This window comes from Lutra lutra, chromosome X, assembly GCF_902655055.1.
Source record: "Lutra lutra chromosome X, mLutLut1.2, whole genome shotgun sequence".
Taxonomy (NCBI): Eukaryota; Metazoa; Chordata; class Mammalia; order Carnivora; family Mustelidae; genus Lutra; species Lutra lutra.
Genome location: NC_062296.1, coordinates 72,090,316 through 72,115,468, shown reverse-complemented (window position 1 = coordinate 72,115,468; position 25,153 = coordinate 72,090,316). Strand labels below are relative to the sequence as shown.

The window sequence follows — 25,153 nt, the reverse complement described above, 5'->3', positions numbered from 1 at the left end:
TATACTCTTATTACTTAAAGTTCTAGGGTATCAGCATCGCCTGGAGGCCTGATGGGAAAACAGAATCTCAGATCTTCTAAAAGACCCATCGAATCAGAAGCGGCATTTTAACAACATCCCTAAGTGATTCACATGTATGTTAAAGTTGGAGAAATGCTGTGCTTTGTGATGGCACATAGACCCTTTCTTCCTTACCATAGTATCAGAATTTTAGGATACCTACCTTGTAACAGAAAACATAACTTTTTGTTGTTGTTGTTATCAAACTTCTATTTATTTTATTATGTTCAGTTATCCAGCATATAGTATGATAATTTTTTTCCTTAAAGATTTTTATTTATTTATTTGACAGAGAGATCACAAGCAGGCAGAGAGGCAGGCAGAGAGAGAGGAGGAAGCAGGCTCCCTGCTGAGCAGAGAGCCCGATGTGGGGCTCGATCCCAGGACTCTGAGATCATGACCTGAGCCGAAGGCAGCGGCTTAACCCACTGAGCCACCCAGATGCCCCTGATAATTCTTCATAACAAAGTATTATAGTACATACTGTGTCCTTAGCTCCTCACTGAACCCAGGGAGATGAGCAAACAAGCCTCATAGTGCATCACTGTTGTAAAAATGGGGAAAAGGAGTAAAACAACAACAACAACAACCACCACGATTTAAATTAATAGCCTATGGTTAGGAGCTAGGGAGGAGTGAAACTGCATTGGGACTGTTATTAATGTAAAGTTTAGTGATCTTTTCAGGACTGAGGTGAAGTGTGGAGGGTGGGAAGATGGAGCAGAGAGAGTCACTGCACAGCCCATTACAGTATTTGAGGGTCCATCCAAAATTAGCCACATATGAAGGAAGTAAGCTAGAAGTTGCAAAGGTACATCACATCTTAGGAAAACTGATTCTTCAAAGGAGAAGAGATTATTTAATCCAATTACATCCCAGCTTCAGTATAAACAATATAACATGTTAATATCAACATCTTAATTATTTTAGTGCTGAACAATTGTTTTCATCTGCGCTGAAACACTATAAAACCTTAACCATAAACTATCTTTTCTATTAATTTCCTGTTTCCTTTTATTTGTTGGTAATGAATGAGCACGCATCTAGAACCTCAAAACTAATTCTCTCTCCCTTCACCAGCACCATCACTGACTGTAGCAGAAAGATACATATCGCTGATATGAACAAAACAATAAAGTAGCTTTAAAGAGATAACAGTATTGGTCTAGGATTTATAACCACAGTGAAAGCAGCAATAAAAGCTATCTTCATGAGAGTCACTTAAATTGTGATTGAGTTGCAGATTTTTATTCTTTGTAAATATTTAAGGAAGTTCAAACATTAATGTCTTATTCAAAACTGTTGATGTCACCCACATCATGAACAGGCAGAATGTGTCACCTTCATAAGAAATTTATTTTTAGACAGTGTTTAAGGTATAATCATCAGTCACAGGTTGCCCATAGATTGCGACTATCAGGACAAATGGAGTTTTCTCAAAATATCCTTCTGATGACTTTGGTTTCTGGTCCATTTCCTGGTCCATCTCTTTTCCTCCACACTTGGCCAACCATGCCAAAGATGGACTGTACTTTTCCCGGTGATAACTGAAAATGTTCACAAATTATAACTGCGCCATTCAGTTCAAACACTTTTACTTCTAGAGCAAAACAGACTGATTTTCTCCAACAACAAACAATGAAATTGTCTCTTCAATTCTCATAATTAGTTCTAATATCAGTAAATAAATCAAAAGGCAGCAAAACAAAGTTTGTCTGTGAGGTCCTTATCAGTCTTTCATAACCCATACAGTGGCCTTGTCCTGAACTATAAGGGGGATAAATGAGGGGAATGCTGACTTTGGCATCCAGCTTACCCTCGGTTAATCTAGCTCATCCTTCTCAGCTGACACAAGACAGAAATAACATCAAAGGGTGATAAACTCTTTCCTGCAAACCTAGGGTTCCATGGTTCTCTGGCCCCAGCCCTAATCTATCAATCAATTTTCTACACAATAAAAGGTAAGAAACACATTACAGATCGGTTATAAGCCTTGGCAGGTGGTTTATGACAAAAATGTAATACGTCAACCAACCCAATGTTCAGTGTCCCTTTCCTAGAGTTTGAAGCAGTAGGGGTCAGCTGACATGCATATAGTAGCCAGGATTTAGTATTAAATTATTTTAGGTACATACATACACTCACACATCTTATAGTATAAGTGTAAAGACTTGACAGAAAAGTTCCTTTTTTGGTATGATTCTGATCTTTTATACAAATAGCACCGTTATTTTATTTTATTTTCGCATTACTTATTGGCTTTGCACACTAAGAAATAAATGAAACTGGGTTAGAATTTACAATCTGTGCTCTTAAACACTGCTTTAATCTTTACTTGTTATTCAATGTCAGTTTAAGGAGATGGTATATAAAAGCCTCCATTTAATGCCATTTCAAGATTACTATATTTTTAGAAAGAAAGGCAATCCCTCTAAAAGTATCAGCATTAACTCTATATAAGCTAGTCGTTACAAAGCAAAAGAACTACAGAAACAAAAGGAACAAGTTTTTATATTAGTAGAAACTTTTTTATTATATCATTTCTTCTTTCTAAAATTCATTGCTGTAGGGCAAACATCCTTGTGCTAATAAAGGGCTTACTTCAAAAATGTTACTCTGAAGGTCAGAGTTATGAAATTTTTCTCTTTTTATCCACATTGTACTTTTCTTCATTTTAAATTCATTGTGAACAGGAAAGAAAGTTTGCTAAGAATAGTCACATCTGTTTTTAATCTGAAATTAGTTTACCTTTATAATAAAGTCTGGTCCACAGCACACTGAAATGACAAATTTTCATACTCACTGTACCCTATCAGTATGTATACACCAAAAATAGTTTTAATATGGAAATGAGTTATTGCACCAGTATCAGTGCTTTACAATGCATGCTGAATTTTTGTTTGTTTATATTTTTAAAATAGCATTGCATTGAAATGAACAAATTATCTTATATTACACTGAGTTTCCCTAGTAGAACATTTCATGACTCTAATGAAACTTTCTACAAATGGTTTCTCATCACTCCACCAAAATGGAGGAAACCAACATCAAGAATGGAGGTAGAAGAAGGGTGTGAGGAAGCACTGTGGAGGTTCGCTTATGCTCTGTCTGGATTTCTGGGTTAAAGTCAGGAGAGTTGATTGATCCCAAAGGTGCCCAGGGTTAAATAGGCCACCTTAAATTATGTTCATACTCAAAACATGAAAATGTTGGTGTTTGAAAAGAATGGTTGACTATGAGGACTTCATAACCAATGTTAAGAGAAAAATCCATCATTTTCTAATAATTTTGTCTAAAATACTAGTTGGTTATACATATTGCAAATAATGAGATCTGTGAAATGGGAGGGTGCTGATTAAAAACCTCTCTGCTTTCCAGAAGGGCCATTTGATGACTTTGGTGACTCTAACTCTTCTCTCTTTCAGCTCTTGAATTCATAACTGTGGAACTTTTGTAGCTTTCTCTCCAAGAGCCATGTTTATAGGTGTTTGATTAAGAGGGTGAATATTATTCAGCCTTGAAAGAGAAAAAAATCTGGCCATATCTAAGAAGATGGAACTTCCTGGAGGACATTATGCTAACTGAAAAAAAAAAAAACCAGGTCAAATATTACACAATTCCACTTATTGGAGGTATCTAAAATAGTCAAATTCTTAGAAATAGAGAATAGAATGGTGGTTACCAATGCAATGAAGAGAGGGAAATGAGAGCTGCACAATGGGGAAAGAGTCTCAGCCACACAAGATAAAAAAAATAACTTCTTAAGATCTCCTATATGGAAAAAAAAAAAAATCTTTAAAAAAAAAAGGGACGCCTGGGTGGCTCAGTTGGTTAAGCAGCTGCCTTCGGCTCAGGTCATGATCCCAGCGTCCTCGGATCGAGTCCCACATCGGGCTCCTTGCTTGGCGGGGAGCCTGCTTCTCCCTCTGCCTCTGCCTGCCATTCTGTCTGCCTGTGCTCGCTCTCTCTCCCTCTCTCTCTCTGACAAAAAAAAAAAAAAAAATCTTTAAAAAAAAAAAAAAATCTCCTATATGGTATAATGCTTACAGTTAACAATACTGTATTACAGTCTTAAAAATTTGTTAAGAGGGTACATCTCATGTTAAGAGCTCTGACTACAATAAAAGAATGAAGGTGATTCAGTCAGAACTTTGTGATGGGTCTTTGTGTTTTTAACATTGTTCCTGATTTTACGTTAAAGTTAATATTTTTTACCAATTACAATGTGCCAGATACTGTGTTAAGCATTTCCAATGCACTCCTTCATTAAATTTTCACCACAACTATGTTCTAGTATAACCTGAATTTTGCAGATGTTATAACTGACATATGGACAGGACAAATAAAAGATTACATTGCTAGTAATGGGTAGAATCCATAGTCCATAAAGCCCACTACTAATCAATACGATAAATGTCACCCTCATAACTCCTGTTTATTTTCCATTTGTTTGTAAAATGTCTGATTGACATTCCTGGAAATCCCTCAAATTTTGGTAGTTTGGAAAGTTAAGAAAACATGTATTATAAATGTATTTCCATTAAGGAGCAATTCATGTTGTAACAGTAACAGTCGGGTTTCTTTGATGGGCCAACCTTCTCAACTTCACTAACATGTCAAAAGAAGAGGGTGCTGCTGCTGTGAAGAACATCAGCAGTGGAAACAGTTATAGTAACTAAGACCTGGGCCAAGCCCACCACCGAGGACCTGATGTTTTGTTCTCACAACTGGGCTGACTATATATCCATCCATACATATACATTTAATATTATAAAGTAGACCACTCATGAGAGTGAAAGAGGGAGCTGTTAAAAATAATGATGGGATAACAGGCAAAATCAGGACCTGTCAGAGCAAACTGAGATGTACTCAGGACACATAACCTAGTAAGAACTCCTATCTTAGGGTGAAATTACAGGAAGGCAAAGTTAAGGATGCATATATTAAAAACTTTTAACAACTATTCACACCCTTCCTTTAATTCTCAGCCTCAAACTACTTAGCAACTTTAAATTAGAAGAGATATAAATTAATGGAATGTCAAGCCCTATGTGACTCTGAATGTCCTTTAAATAAAGGAAAGGTAGGAATTGATTATGATATGAGTAGAACAGCATGTGGCACATACTGGTCACTCATTAGATATTTTGTGAATAAAGGATTTAATAAATATATGTTTTGATGTAATTAGTAACTACATAAAGGAAACTTTCAAGATTATGGATTTCTAAGAAATCACAAGCTATATGTCATAACATAATAGTAATTAGGCAAACACCAGTTTCTTATATTTTTTATAAAGATATTTTTCTTTGGTTAAAAAATGTAATTCACATTAAAGGCAGGATTGATTGGTAATAACTAGAACAATCTATTAATTATGGTCTTTGATATGAAATTAATCATTTGGAACAAATGTCCATTTGTTCCAAAATGGGAACAAGGACGAAAGGATCAAGGAGGGAAAAGACAAGCTTTAGCTTGATTTATCTCTTTTTTACTATCCATATCTGTAGTAATGACTAATAATAACTAGCACTACATAGCAAACATATTTGGAAAAAGATGAAACATTTATTTACTTAACACAAATGAAAAGAACAAATCTAAACTGTTTACTCCTCTGATGAAAAGTTAGAAGTAACATGATTAGAGGTAAATATAAAATGAACTCTATCTCTGGAAATTGTAGTATAGTCATTTGTATAATGTAGAAGATGGCCTGCCAGTTTCACTCTATTTTTACTTTCATACTGTTTATTTTTAAAAAATAACCTCTGTAGCCCTGTGATCAACATCACATTATTCCACTATTGAAGCTTTTCTACAGGGGCGCCTGGGTGGCTCAGTTGGTTGAGTGACTGCCTTCAGCTCAGGTCATATCCTGGAGTCCCAGGATTGAGTTCTGCACTGGGCTCCCTGCTCAGGGGGGGAGTCTGATTCTCCCTCTGACCCTCCCTCCTCTCATGCTCCTTGCCCCTGCCAAATGGATGAATAAAACTTTAAAAAAAGCTTTTTACATATATATTTTTTACATATATACATATGTATATTTTAGAGAGAGAGAGAGACAAAGAGAGAGAATCTTAAGTAGGCTCCACACTGGTGTGGAGCCCAGTGCAAATCAAGAGTCAATGCTTAACTGACTGAACCACCCAGGTGATCCCTACATATATTTTTAAACTTAATTTTTTCTAGGCAAAGTAGATCAGGTTTTTTAATTAAAAGGGACTTAACTGAAATTCTTTTTTTGGGCAGAATTCCTCATTTGTGTTTATAGAATGTTTTAGTTTCTGTATGTACTGTTTTATAGTATCTAGGCATTAACAAATTAAAATAGTAACTTATTATTTATACATAAGTGTCAAAATAGGATGCAAAAATTTAAATTTATTCAACCAAATGAAAATAGGTTATTATGACTAATAGGAATATATAATATATACTACCTGTAAAATTACTTTACACCAAATATAGTATTCTGAAACAACATAAACATATTTTCCTATATTACCTAGTCACAAATGTTCCAGGATAAAGAAGGTGGTAGAAAATAATTTGAAAACATAACACCTAATTTTCCAAAAATGGCAAAAAGCAAAGCAAAAACTCTCATATATAAAAGGAAATTCCAGTTTTTACTTTTTTTTTTTTAATTTATTTGACAGACAGAGATCACAAGTAGGCAGAGAGGCAGGCAGAGAGAGAGGGGAGGAAGCAGGCTCCCCGCCGAGCAGAGAGCCCGATGCGGGGCTCGATCCCAGGACTCTGGGATCATGACCCGAGCCGAAGGCAGAGGCTTTAACCCACTGAGTCACCCAGGCGCCCCTCCAGTTTTTACTTCTAAAGGAACAATGGAGAAAAATGAGAAACCTTTTTTTTTCTTGTTTCTAGCATTTTAACTACAGAAAAATCACTTGAGCTTCACTAAAATGTTTTAAAAAACTATTTATTCTGGATTCTGGATATGAAACTTTTATATTTAAATAGAGAACAATATGTCCTCAAATAAGTCACATACCGCTTCTAGGATTCTGTGTTTTAATCTAGAAGATGTGAGAGTAATTTAGCTTCATTTGGACCCTTTCATCTGAATTATCCCATGAGTCTACAAAACAAACATTCTGTTATTTCACCTTTAAATAAAGTATAGGAAGAACACAGTAGGATTCAAAAATAAATACTGATAAGACATATTTTGATTCTAAATAATGGGTAGTTGAAAAAATATCTGCACATAACGAGTAAAAAGAACAATGATGAATAAAGAAAGCAGACACAATGTGACAATGAAAAAAGATAAAAAGGATTAGAAGGTAAAGAGTCAGAAGACAGAACAGAAAATAATGACTCACATACACTAACCTGGGCAGAACAAAAATGATATCTATATACACAGATAAGTAGATTTATGATAGACACAGAGAGATACCAATTCATATGCAAAAACACACTTCACAGGGAAAAAGGAAGTGTGATAGGGATGGGAACAGGTAGGAAGGGAGATTCCACCCCCCAGCACACAGCAGTTCAGAAAACATATAAGGAGATATGAAGAATGATAAATATTTGAAACAACATCGAGTCAGACATGTGTATGAAGATTATAGAGTGAGACACTCAGAGAGAAAAATACACAGAGGCTAGCTTTAAAAACATTCCCATTTGTGGACATTAAAAGTATTATTTAACCCACTGAGCAACCCAGGTGCCTCTAAAAGTATTATTGTTATTATTTTTAAAAGATTTTTATTTATTTATTTGACAGATCACAAGTAGTCAGAGAGCAGGCAGTGAGAGAGAGGAGGAAGCAGGCTCCCCGCTGAGCAGAGAGCCTGATGCGGGACTTGATTTCAGGACCCTGAGACCATGACCTGAGCTGAAGGCAGAGGCCTTAACCCACCGAACCACCCAGGCGCCCTTAAAAGTATTATTATTAACGACTGTAAAGGTCAAGATATGTTTTAGGTAAAAACAAGGATTTAATTTCATGATCCTTATCTAGAGGTAGCCATAAACTTAAACCAAGTAAACCTTAAAGTCTTAAAGGTTGAAGCCTTAAACTTAAACCTTTAGAGCATTTCCCATCTCTGGTATAAAGAGAAGCTATCAAGGTCATGACATGTTAACACAGTTTTGTAATGAACTCATTACAGTGTCCATCACTCCTGTAAAGGAGTAAATATTTTACTTCCAGACATGGTTTTCTTTATTCACTAATGAAACACAAAGGTCCCAAAGCAATTGCTAAATTAGTTAATATGCAGGATATAGCATATTAGAGTTAGTGGGGAGAAAGACACTTGCCACTCGGGATTGTGACATGACATTTTTGGAGAAGCTGCACATTAAGGAACTGGCATATTTGTATCCCAGCAACCATGTCTTACTAGTTATAATTATACCACTCATTATAGTCTTTGAGTAGAGGAGGGGGGCTAGAGAATAAAAGGGAGGGGGCCCCATTATTTCTTCTCTCCAGATTGAGAATTTGAGGTTTAATCATGATTAAGACTGTCTCATGATCATCATGACCATCTTTCTTTACTTTTTACAATCTTCTGACTTGTGTACTGACTTAAATTTGGCACTGTTTTCTATTCTTAATTTAGACATAGGGACTTAGAACACTTAAATAATTTTTATCTTATTCATTTTATTCTTTCATTCTTAATTTTCGTTCTTATTATTCATAATAATATATTATGATATAGTAATATAATTCAAGATGGTACTCATTGTCATAGCTTTAATTTTGTATTATAAATTTTTTTTTTACTTTAGGAGCACCTGGGTGGCTTAGTCCTTAAACGGCTGCCTTCGGCTCAGGTCATGATCCCAGGGTTCTGGGATCAAGTCCCGCATTGGGCTCCCTGCTCTGCAGGAAGCCTGATTCTCCCTCTCCCACTCCCCCTGCTTGTGTTCCCTCTCGCTGCGTCTCTCTCTGTTGAATAAATAAAATCTTAAAAGAGTTTTTGACTTTATATTCTGCTGTAAAACAGATAAAACCTTGACCCATGTCATATAAAGCTGCTATTATATGTTTCATAGATTTGTTATAAAGATTTTATTTATTTATTTGAGAGAGAGAGGTCATGAGTGGGAGGGAATGGGAGAGGGAGAGGAAGAAGCAGACTCTGCAGGGCAGGGAGCCTGATGCAGGGCTCGATCCCAGGAACCTGAGATCATGACCTGAGCTGAAGGCAGATGTTTAACTGAATGAGCCACCCAGGCGCCCCTGTTTCATAGTTTAAAATAGTTCTCTTCACATTTCCTACAATTACAATTTTTGTGATACCAAGATGTACTGAGATATGGAATATTTGGGGACATCTCTCCTCCTTGTTTTCTTCCCATGGGTTTTGTTTTGTTAGTGTTTTCAGATTACACTTACAAGTGAAATCATGCAATACTTGTTTTTCTTTGACTCATGGTAGCTTTAAAAGTGATTATTCTAGTACCTTTCCTATATATTTACATTTACCAGTGAGATTTGTACTTTCATGTTCTCTTGTTACTAACTGGTGCCCTTTCTTTTCATGTTAAAGAAGTCTTTTCTTGTAAGGCCAGTTTAATGGTGATGAACTCCTTTAGTTTCTGCTTATCTGGAAAGCTCTTTATTTCTCCTTCAATTCTCCATGATGACATTGCCAGGTAAGGTATTCTTGGTTGGAAGTTTTTTCCTCTCAGCATTTTGAATATGCCCCCCCCAACCTTTTTTTTTTTTTTTTTTTTTTTTTTTGGTCTGGAAAGTTTCTGCTGAAAATCTGCTGAGATTCTTAGGGGAGTTGCCTTGTACATAACACATTTTTTTTTCTTGTTGCTTTTAAGATTCTGTCTTTATCTTTACTTTTGACATTTTAATTATAATGTGTTTTATTGTGAGTATTTTTAAGTCATTTTATTTGTAACTCTCTGGGATTCCTGGATCTGGATGTTTATATCCTCCTTCAGGTTAGGTTAGTTTTCTGCCATTATTTCTTGAAATAATTTTTCGGCCCCTTTCTCCCTCTCTTTTTCTGGACCCCTGTAATGTGAATGTTATTCTACTTGATACTGTTCCAAGGTTTCTTAAGTTATATTGACTTAAGATTTTTTTCCTATATGCCACTGTGCTTGGGTGAGTTCCACTGCACTGTATACTAGCTCACTCATTTTTTCTTCTGTTTTGTCTTGTCTGATGTTGAATGCCTCTAGTGTGTTTTTCAGTTCTATTTTTGTATTCCTCAGCTCTGTAACTTCTGTTTGGTATTTCCTTATATCTCTATGTGGAAGCTTTTACTACATTCACCTATCCTTCCAAGTTTGATGAGCAAATTTATCACTACTCCTTTAAACTCTTCAACAGGTAAATTACTTAATTCCATTTCATTTTTTTCCCTGAGGTTTTATCTTGTTCTTTCCTTTGGAACATATTCTTCTATTTCCTCATGTTACATGAATTTTTATTTTTATTTTTATTTCTTTTTTTTTGTTTTAGGAGAAATGGCTACCCCTCTCAGTCTTGAAGGGATGACCTTGTGTAGGAGATGAATCTTGTCATTCAACTTTGCTCTATCTCTTGATTGTTTCTTGAATCTCTACAATAGTCTAAGCAGCCTGATTTATTCTTGATTGGTTGCAATCATTAAGAATGTGCTAAGACCTGTTACTGTTCCCAAGAAAGGAATCTCAGTCAGCTCTTAGTTTTAGGCTAATTGGGAGCCAGACTCTCAGGATGCAGCTTTTAAAGTATGCAAATATATACTGTCCTAAGGGGCCACAATCATGAACCCTGATGTAATCCAGATCAGGAGATCCAGAAGTGTCCCCTGGGCGACTGTCAAAAAAAAAAAAAAAAAAAAAAAAAAGCACCAGATAAGTATATCAAGTCATTTCTGAGATGTACTGGTGAGGCACAGTGAGGTTGTGAGAAAGGATACAGATGGTGTCCCCTGACCTACCTTCCCTAAAAGCCCATCTATAGCCTCTACATCTGTGGCAAACCTGGAGTCTGTCCCTCAGGCTGAAGCTCTAGGAAAATAATCTTTCCTGAAGAAAGACTAAGGTGTATTTCTGTCTGCTGTCTGTACTGTGCCCTGGGGATGACAGCCTGATGAAAAAACTGATCTCGCTGATTGTTACAATCCCAAGGGACTCACGAATGTAACCCTTCTTGGCCACCACAGTTAGGCAATCAAGGAGCATTCCCTGTGTGGCTGGTGTATACCTGCTGACATTAGCAAGGTAGCAGGAAAGCAGAGGGATGAGGCACACCTGCTGGATTTGGCAAGGCAGTGGGAGAGTGCAGGAACCATGTGTTGCCCATGGCTTTGATAGGGTAGCAGGGTACCCTTCTGGCTTTAGCAGGGTAGTCAAAGTTGTTGGGAACTCAAGCCTGCCTGAGCTAGAAAGGGAGAGTGCCAAAGTGGCACCCACCAGCACTTCCATGTGGGAGAGATTCCAGGCCAATCCATGCCCCTCTAGCTGATTCTTGATTAGCAAATGGGTCTCCTTCATAGTCTAAACATTTTTCAAACTGTTGCCATTATGCTGAGTCTTGGGGCAAGTGAGTCTGTGTATGAGCCCTTTAAGAACAGTAACTCAGTTCCCTACAGCCCTTTGTGTAGCTCTTGGATGTAAGACCCATTGTTTTTCAAAGCTAGATGTTTTGGTGGCTCATCTCTCCAGTGTAGGTCCCATGGGTTAAGGTGCTTGAATGAACCTCTTTCTCCTTAGGTAGAAGTTCCCGTTCTGTGAAGTCCATCCTAATTGTCGGCTGCCATGCTAGACAGAGTCTCTGAGTCTCTTACCTGTTCTGATGTGGCACTTTTATCCTTTGTTGTGGTGGAACCCTTCAGCTAGTTTTCAGGTGTTTTTCAGAGGGAACTATTTTATATGTAGTTGTATATCACTGGTTCCATGGCAGAAGGTGAGTTCAGGATCTTCCCATGCCACCACATTGGACACAACCCCCTGACAATGAAGTCTCTACTATTCTTTCCCATCACCTACATACAGAAATTTTTCTTAGGAAGTAACTGTGACATTTTTAAAATAAGGCACTTTTTATGGCGTGAAAAATATAGTTCAGCAATATCTTTTTGGCATGGACTTGTCCCTGGTTTAAAGGATTACAGTTTGCTTTATATTCCGGATGGAACAAAATTAACAGGTATTAAATATGCTCAGTAAGGGAGTAGAACTGTGGTATTAAGTGGATATGAGGTTTTAAAACATTTTTGGAAGGTCAAAACCCATATGAGTAGAGCTACATGAATACATATAAAGTAAGGGAGAAGTAGCCTTAGGTGTAGGGGGATCTGACCTTGGCATAATCTGGAGACTAGAGGAAGAATACCGTGATGGCTAGGGCTAGGAAGTGGGTTAAAATTTGGGTATGTAAAGTTTGTAGATGGAACTTTGGCCCTAGCCCAAAACTACCACAATGAATGGTGTTCCCTTAACATTTACTTATAAGCAAAAATAAATATGAATCAAGACAAATAAGAAGTGAGCGGTTCTTATCTAAAGAAATTAAAGTTGGTATCTGGAACAAATCTCAGCAGTCATTGTGGGCATCTCAGAATAAAGCCCACTGCAGTACAGAATTTGAAGATATCTTCTAGCAAGAGGGTCAACTCCCTGCCTTAGCACACAGAGCAAAATATTCCAGCCAACAAGATGCTCCTACAGTCTATTTCTTATTCTTATACATAAATATACAGAAGGCCACTGGCTCTATGAATTAAGTCTACAACCCCAAAAGAGAAAATGACAGGGAAATAGACAAATTCTTTGACAGACACAACTTACAAAAGCTTATACTCAAAGAAATGAAAAATCTCACCATCCCCTATATCTATTAAAGAAATTGAATCAATCATCAAAAACTTTCCCACAAAAAAATAACTTCATCACCAAATAGATTTACAATTGAATTCTCTGAAACATCTTGGAAAGAAATAATACCAATCTGCAACAATTTCTTCCAGAAAAAAAAAGAGAGTACTTTTCAACTTCTTTTTATGACTAGTCTAACATTGCTATCAACACTTGAGAAAGATACTATAAAAAAATTACAGATGACTTTCTGTCATGAACAACAATATAAAAATCCTAAACAACATATTAGAAAATGAATCCAGCAATCTATAAGAAGTACAAGACTTCATGACCAGTATGATTTCTTTCAGGAATCCCAGAGTAGTTTCACATTCAGAACCAGTGGCTGTAGTTTACTGCATTCACACAAAGGAGAAAAATCATAGGCTCAATAAATACAGAAAAAACATTTGAATATATTCAGTAACTGTTCATCATAAAAACATGAACTGGGAATAAGGAGAAATTCCTTAATTTGATTAAAAGAAGCTATAAAATGTCCTATGACAAACATAATATTTAATGATAAATTATTGAAAGCTTTCTACCTGAGACAGGAAATGAGCCAAGGTTTCTCATTATTGTCCCTTCTATTAAACATTGTATTGGAAGTTCTAGTCTATGCAAAAAAATAAAATAAAATTCAAAGCACTGAAAAGAGAGAAACTACCTCTGATGACAAAACTGTGCACATAAAAAATGCAAAAGATTCTGAAAACTATTAATATTAATAAGTGAATTTAGCAAGGACAATGAATATCTGCGTAATACACAAAAATCTATTATATTTTTATATACTGACAACAAAGAGAAAATAAAATTCAATGAATTCCATTTCTTAAATAGGATCAAAATGTCAAATATCAGGGATGAAATCTAATAAAAGTTGTGCAGATCCTTTGGACTGAACACTGCAAAATATGGTAACTCACTAGTGTAAAGATGTTAACTGATCTACAAATTCAACACAATTTCAAACACTACCCTGTCAGACTTCAGTGAAAATTGACAAGTCGGTTCTAAAATGTATTTGCTAAAGCAATGAACCAAAACTAGCAAAGACAATCTGGACTAAGAAGAACAAAGTTGGAGGGTTTAGATTAGCAGATCCCCAAAACTTAGACAAAACAATTGCATATATGCATACAATGGAATGTTACTCAGTTAAAAAAAGGAATGGTGTTCTGATGCCTGCTAGAATGTAGATGACCCTTGAAAACATTATGCTAAGTGAAATAATTTACACACAAAGGGACAGATAGACTATCAGTCTACTTTTATGAACTTCTAGAACAGGCAAATTCATAGAGGAAGAGTAGATTAGAGATTGTGTGGGTTGGTAGCAGGATGTGGAGTTAGCGCTTGATGATTACAGAATTTCTGTCTGGAGGGATGAAAATGTTTCACACATAGGTGATGGTCATGGTTGCCCATTGTGAATGTAATATATGACACTGAATTGTACATTTAGAAATCGTGAAAATGACAAATTTTATGTTATATCCTTTTTACCACAATAGAAACAAAAATAAATACATCCAAATCATTGAATTATACACTTTTAAATGGGTGCACTGTATGGTATATAAATTATGTCTCAGTAAAGCTATTAAAAATGATTCTTATTAAGCTAGTGTGGTAACACTTGAAGGACAGACACAGTCAAAAGGAAGAGACTAGAGAATGCAGGAGCAGATTTATATGTATGTTCATGAGATTTATGACAAAGTTGCCACAGGAGTACAGTGGGAAAAGAATTGCCTTTTGATGGACTGATGTTATTTTCATGATAAATTCATATATGCCACTGGTTTTAAAGAATAAGTATGTAATAATTTGATATTTAAAATTATTACATTTATGAAGTGTCCAAGGTAGAAAGACAAAGACTCACAAGTTAGGTGACTAAGTAACTAAGTGAACAAATGAACAAACAAATACAAAACACCTTTCACATCAATCACTGATTGAGTCTATACTATGAGTAAGGATAAGTAATTTTGATTTATAATACTTGTTGAAATGGACTGCCTCCAACTTGGTAAAATGCTGTCATTACACACCTGAATGCTGAATTCCTTCATCTGTTTTGCAGTCTAATTCTTTAGCATAACTCATGCAAAGTAACAATGGTTTATATTTTGGCTGTTGGTCATTAATGTATTGCCATCCACCATCATTCTTTCCATCCATAGCGAATCATGGAGCCAAATCAAATGGTCAGGTTAAAATACACACCAATCCACATACCTGTTCCCCTCCCCCAAGCCCAGCAATAAAACACCCATGAAACAAAACAAATACAAACACTAGCAACATATAACACATATGACAGCAGAGATGGCTAACGTCTAACCTTTATCCACTGAAGATTTGTCTGCTTGAGCTTATTTTCAAGTTTATCTTGCTCTTCTGGGCTTATGGGAGCACTTACAAGCACTGTTCCTCCAGTTTCATTTAATTGTTTTAGAATTCCCTGGCGTAGGGGCAACTCTTCTGCCAGTAACTGAAATAGACAAATGCAACAACATTTATAATGAATTACAGCACAATTCCAACTATCTTGTCTTTGTCTCTATTAATTAGTCTATCAAAATGAAGCAACTTGACTGAAGGCCGACTGCTGCCTCAAATACCAACCACTTCCTACAGAGTGCAGAATTGATGGACTGGAGCACCCACTCCCAAGGAGATAAACCTATCATAGAAAGGACCAGAATATCTTATCTCTCGGAAATTCTTTCTAAGGAAGAAAGTATCACGTGGTATCATGAGCTCCAAAATAACACCCCAAGCATTGTTAAGAGTCTGAAAACACACCTCTGTCAGAAACAGAGCAATCTGGGTAAATTCATCATCCTCTCAGGTAGTAAGCATCCATGCTGTGAGTTACTACAGAGTAAGAAACTGCATTATCATACTGAGCGGTAACTACCATTGAGACCATACCAGGTACAGGTGCTGGGTTAACCTCATCACATATTATATAAAAATTAATTGAGATAATATAATTCTATGAGGTAGATCCTATTATCTTCTTCTTCAGAAGGAAGCTGAGACAGAGAGATTAAATCCTGACAGAGAGGTTAAGTACCAGCTCCAAGGACACAAAAGTTGCAAGCAACGGAGCTGTGATTCCAACTTGGGCAATTTCATTCAAGATCCCTTATTTTTGAGTCCCTCATACCCCTGAATTTCTTTTATTCATTCAGTCTTCCATTATAAATGCCCTTTTCCAAGACCTACAAACCACCATGGTTGTTAATAACTGTCCTTTATTTGTGTTATCTAGAGCTACAGTGTCCAATATAGTGTCACTAGCCACATGAGGCTACTTAAATTGAAATTAATTAAATTTCAATAACATAAAAAAGTCAGTTCCCTGGTCACACTACTTTTAAAGTACTCAAAAGGCACCTACAGCTTGTGACTACTGCAATAGATAATAGAGAGCATTACCGTCATCACAGAAAGTTCTGTTGGACAGTGTTGATCTAGATTGTTTAAGGAAAAATGGAAATCAATGCACATTTATTAATAAGTAAATAGCACTAAACATATCTATTAAATGAGGTATCAATTACATTGTTATATATAACACTCAGTACATTTAGGAAAGATTGATTTTCAAGGACACACTGAGTTCATTTTTCTACGATATACTCATCTTCAAACAAACCAAAGATCCAAAACTTGGTAGTTTTTTGTTTTTGTTTTTGTTTTTGTTTTGCCATATCTGACAGATAGTAGGTGCTCAATATTTGTTTACTGAACTAAATATTAATTTTATTTTTATACTCTGTCTTCTGTTCAGATACAAATTTCTTGACTCACAGAAATAAGTGGTTGACATTGGAGTCTAATTTGCATGTACAAACCAACTGAATCATTGATAAAGGAGCAATTCCATTTCCTTTGATTATATGACCTTGTAAAATGAGGATAACAGCAACCATTTTGAAAGTTTTATATGAAGATTAAATAAATAGCAGATGTAAGTACACCTAATACTTAGCACGTAACAGAAGACGATTAAATGTTAATTTCCTTTTTCTTTTCACCTTCACTTCAAGAATTATAGTAAAACAGATCCAAATAAGTCTCTTTCTTAAACTAAAACCAGGAAAGTTAATCTAACTACACAATTAGTGCATGTCAGTCAGCCAGGTGAGGTAATCAGTAATAAGCAGACATCACAGTAGGAAGGCATAAAAAGCCTCTTGAATAGTCTCGATGTCTATTCAACCAGTATAGAATGTGATTCAACACCACACATCTCCAACCACACCTAGACAAACAAACACTTTTAGGCAAATTGGACACCTCTAATTAGAGGCTGAAATAATACGATTGATTTGGCAATTAAGATCCTTCCTAAGAAATGGGATTCATTTCTAAAAATTCCCTCCAGTTTTTGAAATAATTTGGGGTTTTAAAATTCTCTAATATGTCTGAGATCAATTTCAAATTAGTTTTCAAAATACAGTCACACACACACACACACACACACACACACTTTTTACAAAAAATATACTTTCTGGGAAACACTGGGTTAAAACAATATAAAGTTTTGAGGAAATCTAGTGAGGAGCTATCAATAACCTGATGGGCAGGAAATCAATGATTAAATACCTTAAAATAGATTCATATACTCTTTTATTTTATTTTAATTTTTTATAAACCTATAATGTATTATTAGCCCCAGGGATACAGGTCTGTGAATCGCCAGGTTTACACACTTCACAGCACTCACAATAGCACATACCCTCCCCAATTCATATACTCTTTATACAAGTAGGCCCTGGGGTTTTTTTAAAAAAAAAGAAAAAAAAACAAAATTACCTTGACTTGTTCAAGTTTTTCTTTTAGCTGCTGCTCATTTCCAGGTTCAAGTGGAATACTAGCAATGCTATCCACTTCTTCCAACCATAAAACAAATTCATTTACATCTCTTTGAAATTCTGACAAGATATTCTTTTGTTCTTCTAGCCTGGAGAAATAAGAATATAACTGTTATAAACAACGTATTTCTCAAACTTTTCTTTCTTATTTTTTAAAAAGAAAACTCAGAAACAAACAAAAAAATTGTGGTAACACTTTCAAGAAAATAAGCAATTTAAAAGATGTTAACAATATGCAACTTTTAAAGAAAATTCATTTACTTTGAACAAAGAAACCTCAGTATCTCCAGAACCTCTTAAATGTAAGAGGTTAAAACTGATAAAGAAAAAACTTATAATTTTAAAAAATTCCAACATAATGTTTTTAAATGAGAGCAATGTTGTTCCACCTCAGTGCTACTAACATTTTGGGTTGGATAATTTTTAGTTGTGAGGGGCTGTCCTCTGCCTTGGAGGAGGCTTAGCAGTATCCCTGGCCTTTCCCCATTAGATGCCAGTAGCATTTTCCCCCAAACTGTGACAAGCAAAAATGTCTTAAGGCACCACCAAATATCCCCTTGGGAGCAAAACTGCCCCAGGGTGAGAGCCACTGCACTAGAACAAGTATATAATGTGAGGTTGCCTGCTCTAAAATGCTTAAATAAAATACACCTTTCTGGGAAATTGTAGGGTAAAAGTAAAAACAAGGGAATAAAAAGAACACTAAGTTTTTACATGTTAAAATGTTTTCCAAATTATGATTCACAGTCTTTTTTGAGGAAAACTGAGTTAAAATACAGCACATATATTATATTAGCGGAAATTTTCAATTATAAAAACATATATACTGTATGTTTTTCAATTAGCCATAAATTTATTCTTACATATTGGGTCATAACACAGTTGAAAATGGTCTGTACCTCAGGTAGTTTATAATGTTTTGTTGTTTTTTGAGAGAGATAGGTCTCCTGGATGTAAGCTTTTAATTGAATACACATACACATATGCACACACATACATATACATAAGTGTAATTTCCCATATATACATATACATATATACATATAAATACATATACATGAAAGTACACCTATGACTGCTGTATAGCTCAAGATATTTTTAGAAAGTGCACAAATGACCAGAAAAATAGAATGTTATCAGAAGCCCAGAGGCCCCTCTTGTCCCTTGCAGTTACTACCTCCAAGTATAACCAGTATCCTGTCAAATTCGATTATGTTGGCTATATTGAACACTAAGTATATGGAATGATATGCTATCTACTCTTCTGTGTCTTGTCTCTTTCATTCAACATAATCTTTATAATAATCAACCATGTGGTATATAGCTTAATTTGTTTCATCTCCTGGCTGTAGAGTACTGAACTGTTTAAATATGTATCTCTACTGGTGGCCATTTGGGTTGCTTCCATTTTGGGGACATTTAGCTGTTTTTTTGTTTTCAATTTAACAAATATTTATTAAGGACTTACTAACTTCCAGCAAGGCTACTACTGGGCATTAGGATTCAAGACAGATACATTGTGTGCCTTGCCTTGATGATCTCAGTCCATGAGAGGAAACAAGAGATCCCCATGTGTAAGAAAAAGACACAGCCTGTCTCATTTATAGCCTGTTCAAAGACAGAGTGTTGAGAGAACGACTATTACATTCTTTCCCCAAACCGGGTCCACTTATTGAATTTATCCTTGTCTATATTCATTTTCGCTCTTTGATTAGAGTTTGTCCAAAGTCTGTTCTAGGGCATGTGAGGAGACATTCTCTTTTCTGTCTATTCTCAACAAGGCAGACCCTATGAAAACTCAAGTCCTATTCTGGGATCCTATGGAAACCCAAGTCATATTACATCACTATTGCAGTCAAAACTCTTTTATTGCTTTCCAATGTATCCACAGCAAAGCCAAAGTCATTACAGTGTTCTGTGGGGGTCTAGATCTGTGGTAGATATGGTAGATACCTTCCCATGTGGCTACTGAGAACCTGAAATGCTAACGGGGAAATTAGATGTGCTTTAAGTGTACAATATACACCAGATTTCAGAGACTTAGTTAAAAAAAATATATTCTTTGTACCTTCTACTCAAGTTTGTTGAGAACCTACAAACTGTTGTAAAATAATAAAACTATTTTTTTAAAGATTTTATTTATTTATTTGACAGAGAGAAATCACAAGTAGGCAGAGAGGCAGGCAGAGAGAGAGGAGGAAGCAGGCTCCCTGCTGAGCAGAAAGCCCGATGCGGGGCTCGAACCCAGGACCTGGGATCATGACCTGAGCCGAAGGCAGCGGCTTAACCCACTGAGCCACCCAGGCGCCCCAAAACTATTTTAAAAGAGAATGGAAAACATCTCATTAACACTTTCTTTTTTTCATTAATATTTTCTATGTGAGGTATAGGTTGAAGTAATATTTTTAATATATTAGGTTAAGTGAAATGTATTCCTTTAATCTGTTCCTACTTAAAAAAAAAAAAGAGGTGATGACACAAATTTCAATTACATATGTGGCTTACCTTATTTTTCTAATGACCAACACTGATCTAGGATATCTGCTGATCCCCAATCTCCTTACTTCTTTGACCTCACTTCCATCTACTCTGTATTTCTCTTATCCTTTTTGAGGTCCTATGGCTTCCTTGCTGTGATCCCCAAATATACTACAAGGGTCCCCACTTCTGGATCTCTGTATTTGCTGTGTGTTTCTGCAGACAATGTCCTTCCCTCAAATATCAAATATGGCTGTCTCCTTCATCTTCCGCAGGTCTTCCCTGATGACCCTACCAAAAATTACACTTCTCCTTCCAAATTTCTCTTCTTTCTCCCTGTTTTTATCTTTCTAGTTCCTAAATGTAACAAAGCTATAATTTGGTTATTTTATATAATGTCTATCTCACACACATGAAATGAAGCTTCCTGGCAGCAAAGATTTTTATTTATTGCCATAGCCCTTGCTCCTGGAACAATGCCTGGCACAAAACAGATGCTAAATCAGTAACTTTTGCATTAATGAATGAATTCTGCCATCATCATTTTGCATTTTACATGCATTCCTATTTTAAAAGAATCCTTCCTATTCTTTATAATACCGATAGGTGATGGGGACTAAAAAGTACACCTGTTAAGATGAGCACCTGGTGATGTATGGAAGTGCTGAATCACTATACTGTACACCTGACACTAATATTACACTGTATGTTAACTAATTAAAATTTAAATAAAAACCTAAAAAAAAGAATCTTTCCTATTCTTTGTAATACTGATTCTGAAACATGGTTTAATTTACTTGAAAATGTGTATGACAATATTTCACCAAACTGAAGACACCTTCAGTTGCAGGTCATATAAAACCATCCTCAATTCTGTCAGGCGGGAATCAGAAAAGGCGTGGTGCTGATGAAATAATGATGTTTATCGTTTAAAGGCTTTCTTCGATTAAGAAGATGTTCTTTTAGATTCTTTTATATTTTTGTCATATATTTCTCTTGCATACACATGAGAAGTAAAATATAAGTGATAAATTGATGAGGTAGTCCTAAGACTTTCTTGTATTTAGAACTTGCCTCTCCTGTATCACTTTTCCCTTCAGAGTAACTGACCTCTGCCTTTACCCATACGCTATCAGAGGATGATTTCTTAAGAGGGCTCCACCACTATTTCTCAGATTTTCTTCCAAACCACATGTGGCCTGGCCAGGAGAGATTGTAAAACCCACTCTGGTTTCAGTGATTTTAATGTGATAAACGTGCAGTTTAGAACAGATGAAATTTAGTTCAGTAGCACAGTTTCCCAGTTCTGATATAGTGATTTAGGTTCTTTGACTGCTACCAAGTTGCTGGTCAGTTCAGGATTTTTAAAAAAAATTCATAATATAATGACAATTTACTGTTATCTTTAGCTTGTAATTATGAATGGACATTATTATTGGCATTATCTGCCTGATGCTTGAGCTTATTTTCCATTAATAGAGTCAATAAAGATTTGGCATTACTTTCCATGGGAATTAATGTTTGATTGCATGAGTTTTTGCCAATGACAAATATTTTGGTTCCTCTTGTACGTGAAAAGTAAGCATGTGGACATCAATGCCTAACATTGACATTACAGGTTAGCAAAGTATTCAAGATTTATACAGAAAGGGTCAAGAAATAAAGCAGGTGAGGTGGCTAGCTGCTGGGGTATGAAGTACTTATAACGGTTTGTTTTAATCTGTAGGTGATGAATGACTTAAAGGTTTTGAGAAGGGCAAGATTTCTTCCAAAGCCCCCTCTGGCTATCCTGTGGAAAGTGGATGTGGGCACAGGTGGTATGGCAAGAGACTGAGGAATCAAGTATGAGACTTTCATAAAAGGACAGGCATAAAGTAATGAAGGTTCAAGTCGTCAAGACCTAACAGAGGAAAAGGGAAAGGTAGAATACATGAAGAATGTAGGAGGAAATTCAACAGGACCTGTGGATAAAAGGAGACAGACTGGTATTAATGGCTAGTGTTGTTGAGTATGTGGTAGCCACTGAATCAAGTATCAAGACCCCACATTACTAGTATGAGATGGTACTCATCTTTCCTTATTTGCAGTTGAAAGAAAATCCAGCTTAGTATTTTACCCAAGGTCATACAGCTATTAAGTAGTCAATCCAACATTCGGTCCTGAGTCATCTGGGTCTGTGCACTTCTCCTGACCATTACATCTGGTCTATGAGAGCTTCCACCTTATCTAGCTGAGGAGACAGTATTTACTCCAGCAGAGAGTACAGTGAATTGCATCAGATATTTAGGGGAAATTACTAGTAGAAAAAATAAGAGATTTGGAACTTAAAGAGCTGGAAATAATAGATTTCAGAGTCCTCAGCAATACATCGGTGGATAAAATATGGTAAACTAACTTGCACTAAGCATTTACTCTTCATATTTGGCATCTTCTGAGTCCATTCTTTCTTCATTTTCACATTAATGATTAGTAATTCTCCCTCTTGCTTATTTAAATTGATAAATTAAAGAAAAAGTCCATTTCACAGCTACTCATTGATTTTTTTTTTTTAATGTATGGGTAACTTGCAGCTCCTGCTCCTCCTCCACTTTCCCTTCTTTGATGTGGAAAGCCAAAGGAATGCCTAGAGTATTCTTCTGGCCCCTCCAAAAGCTACAGGGGCCTATGAAGGAGTTCTTCATTTCAACAAACACTCAACTGAAAGAGAACATGGCTCTCCCTTCTTTCAGTCCACATTCTTGTTTTCACTGATGATCCTGAAGCCCCTACCTTTGACTTTACAGGAATGAAAGGGGAGAAGGGAGGAAGCTGAACCTCATGAGACAAACTGCACTCCCTACAAAACTATCCCATCCCATCCGGTCCTCTGACATGGACTGGGACATGGGGTACAGAGGAGGTTGAAATCACTGGGAGTAAACAGTACTGTTGTCCTTCTTAGTAAACTCCACAGGAAAGTGGCTGGTGTCAGTTGCTGACAGCTTGTTTTAGAATGTGGAATAGAACCATTTTTCCACAGACTCTGGACTGAGAAGCAATTCTTAGAGGAAAAACTCCATTATAGACATCCTTTATTTGTTTAAAAGTTCTAAGATGGGGGTGCCTGGGTGGCTCAGGGGGTTAAGCCTCTGCCTTTGGCTCAGGTCATGATCTTAGGGTCCTGGAATAGAGTTCTGGTAGGGCTCTCAGCTCAGCTTCCCCTGCCTGCCACTTTGCTTACTTGTGATCTCTCTCTGTCAAAATACATAAAATCTTAAAAAAAAAAAAAGTTCTAAGATGGTTCAAATACTGTGTCTAGGTTTCAAGGGTGTGTGTGTCAGTCTACCTCATCATTTTCCCTTTTTCTTTTCTCTCCTTCCTTCACCCTTCCTCCTTTCCTCCCTTCTTCCCTCCTTTTCTTCCTTCCATCCATCCTTCCTTCCTCCCTCCTTCCCTTCACAAATCTTTGTCTCCTTTAGTATTTGGCTACATCATCTTGCAGTGTCCCAAATACTTAAGAGCAACTTTATTCCTAACATTATTTTTCACTCATTTTAGTTAACTAAAACTTTGCTAAAATCAGATTACATTTATAAAAACTAGACAGATGGGTAAAAGCTTTTCTCAGCCTTCATCTAGAAATTGACCATAACAGGGAGAGAAAAAATCCAAAACATAACAAACAACAGCTTGAAGAACAAAAGAGAGTAATAGCAAGCAAACAGACAAAAAGCACCTCAAACCTAGAATAAAATTGTAGAAGCAAGTATCCTCAACCTCACTTCAAACCTGTCTCAAATTAATTACTTGCATATATTTTTCTTTCAGGAATATTCAGCTAAGAAAAAGAGGGAAATATTTATATATTATATATTTAATTGCCATCAAACTCTATAAATAATGTGTACTGATTTTCCAAATTTAATATTCTACTGTATTTCGTTAGGTCATTAACTATTCTTTTAAAAATTGATTTTTAAGATCTGAGTAATAACCTATATGTAGGTACACCATATTTCACCATTCTTTCCTTATTAGACATTTGGTTTGGTCTTTTTTTTCATTATAATAAACAACTCTACAGAAATACATTTTTAATTCATTTTGGCTTACGTACCTTCTAATTTCCTTAGAATGAGGAAGAATAGTACACAATAAGAACACTAATAATTTTGATACACATTGCTAAATTTCTTTGCAATGCCGGTAATAAGAACACTCACACACTTCTACCAGCAGTTATAAAAACACCTGTCTCAACACACATTTTCCACTACAGCTCATTATGATTTATATGCTTGATAGAAAAAAAAGTTTGTCAGGGATTGTTTTCCATTTTTTATTAACAGAAAAGTTGAAAAAATGTGTATATTTGTGTGTATTTGTCATTTGTTTCTACTATCAGTTGTCTGCTGTGTCTGTTGCCCATTTTTCCTGTGTTTTGTTTGCAAAAGCTCTTATGTTATCTACCTCGATAAAAAATAAAAATTAAAAAAATACTGAGAATATTTTTCTAGTTTCCCTTTTACCTTTTTTATATTTATATTTTATTTCTAAATAAAATGTTATCACTTTCTTTGTGATTTCTTTCATTGATACTACTCTGAAAATTGTGAACATCCTACTGTTGTTTAAATATTCACCTTTATATTATTCTGGATCATTATGCTTTCATTTAAAAAGAATAAAAACTTAATCCATCTTAAATTTATATAGCTAAGCTTCTAACCTTGAAGAATCTTTGAGAAGTTGATATTTTTCCCCAGCACAATCTATTCTCTATTGATTTGTGGTGATTTCCTCATTTTGTGTTTTATGTGTAATGAGGTCCTATTTACTGATCTACTATAGATTTTTTGATAGTAAAGCAC

The 25,153-nt window shown here is 35.7% G+C and overlaps 1 protein-coding gene across 1 annotated transcript in view; it reads right to left on the bottom strand.

The window, feature by feature from the left end:
- DMD (dystrophin) overlaps positions 1-25,153 on the bottom strand; it is a 2,124,834-nt gene that overhangs the window by 771,094 nt on the left and 1,328,587 nt on the right. Inside the window, 2 exon segments of the mRNA XM_047715765.1 lie at positions 15,281-15,430; positions 17,767-17,914. Coding sequence (XP_047571721.1) covers positions 15,281-15,430; positions 17,767-17,914 — 298 coding nt within the window.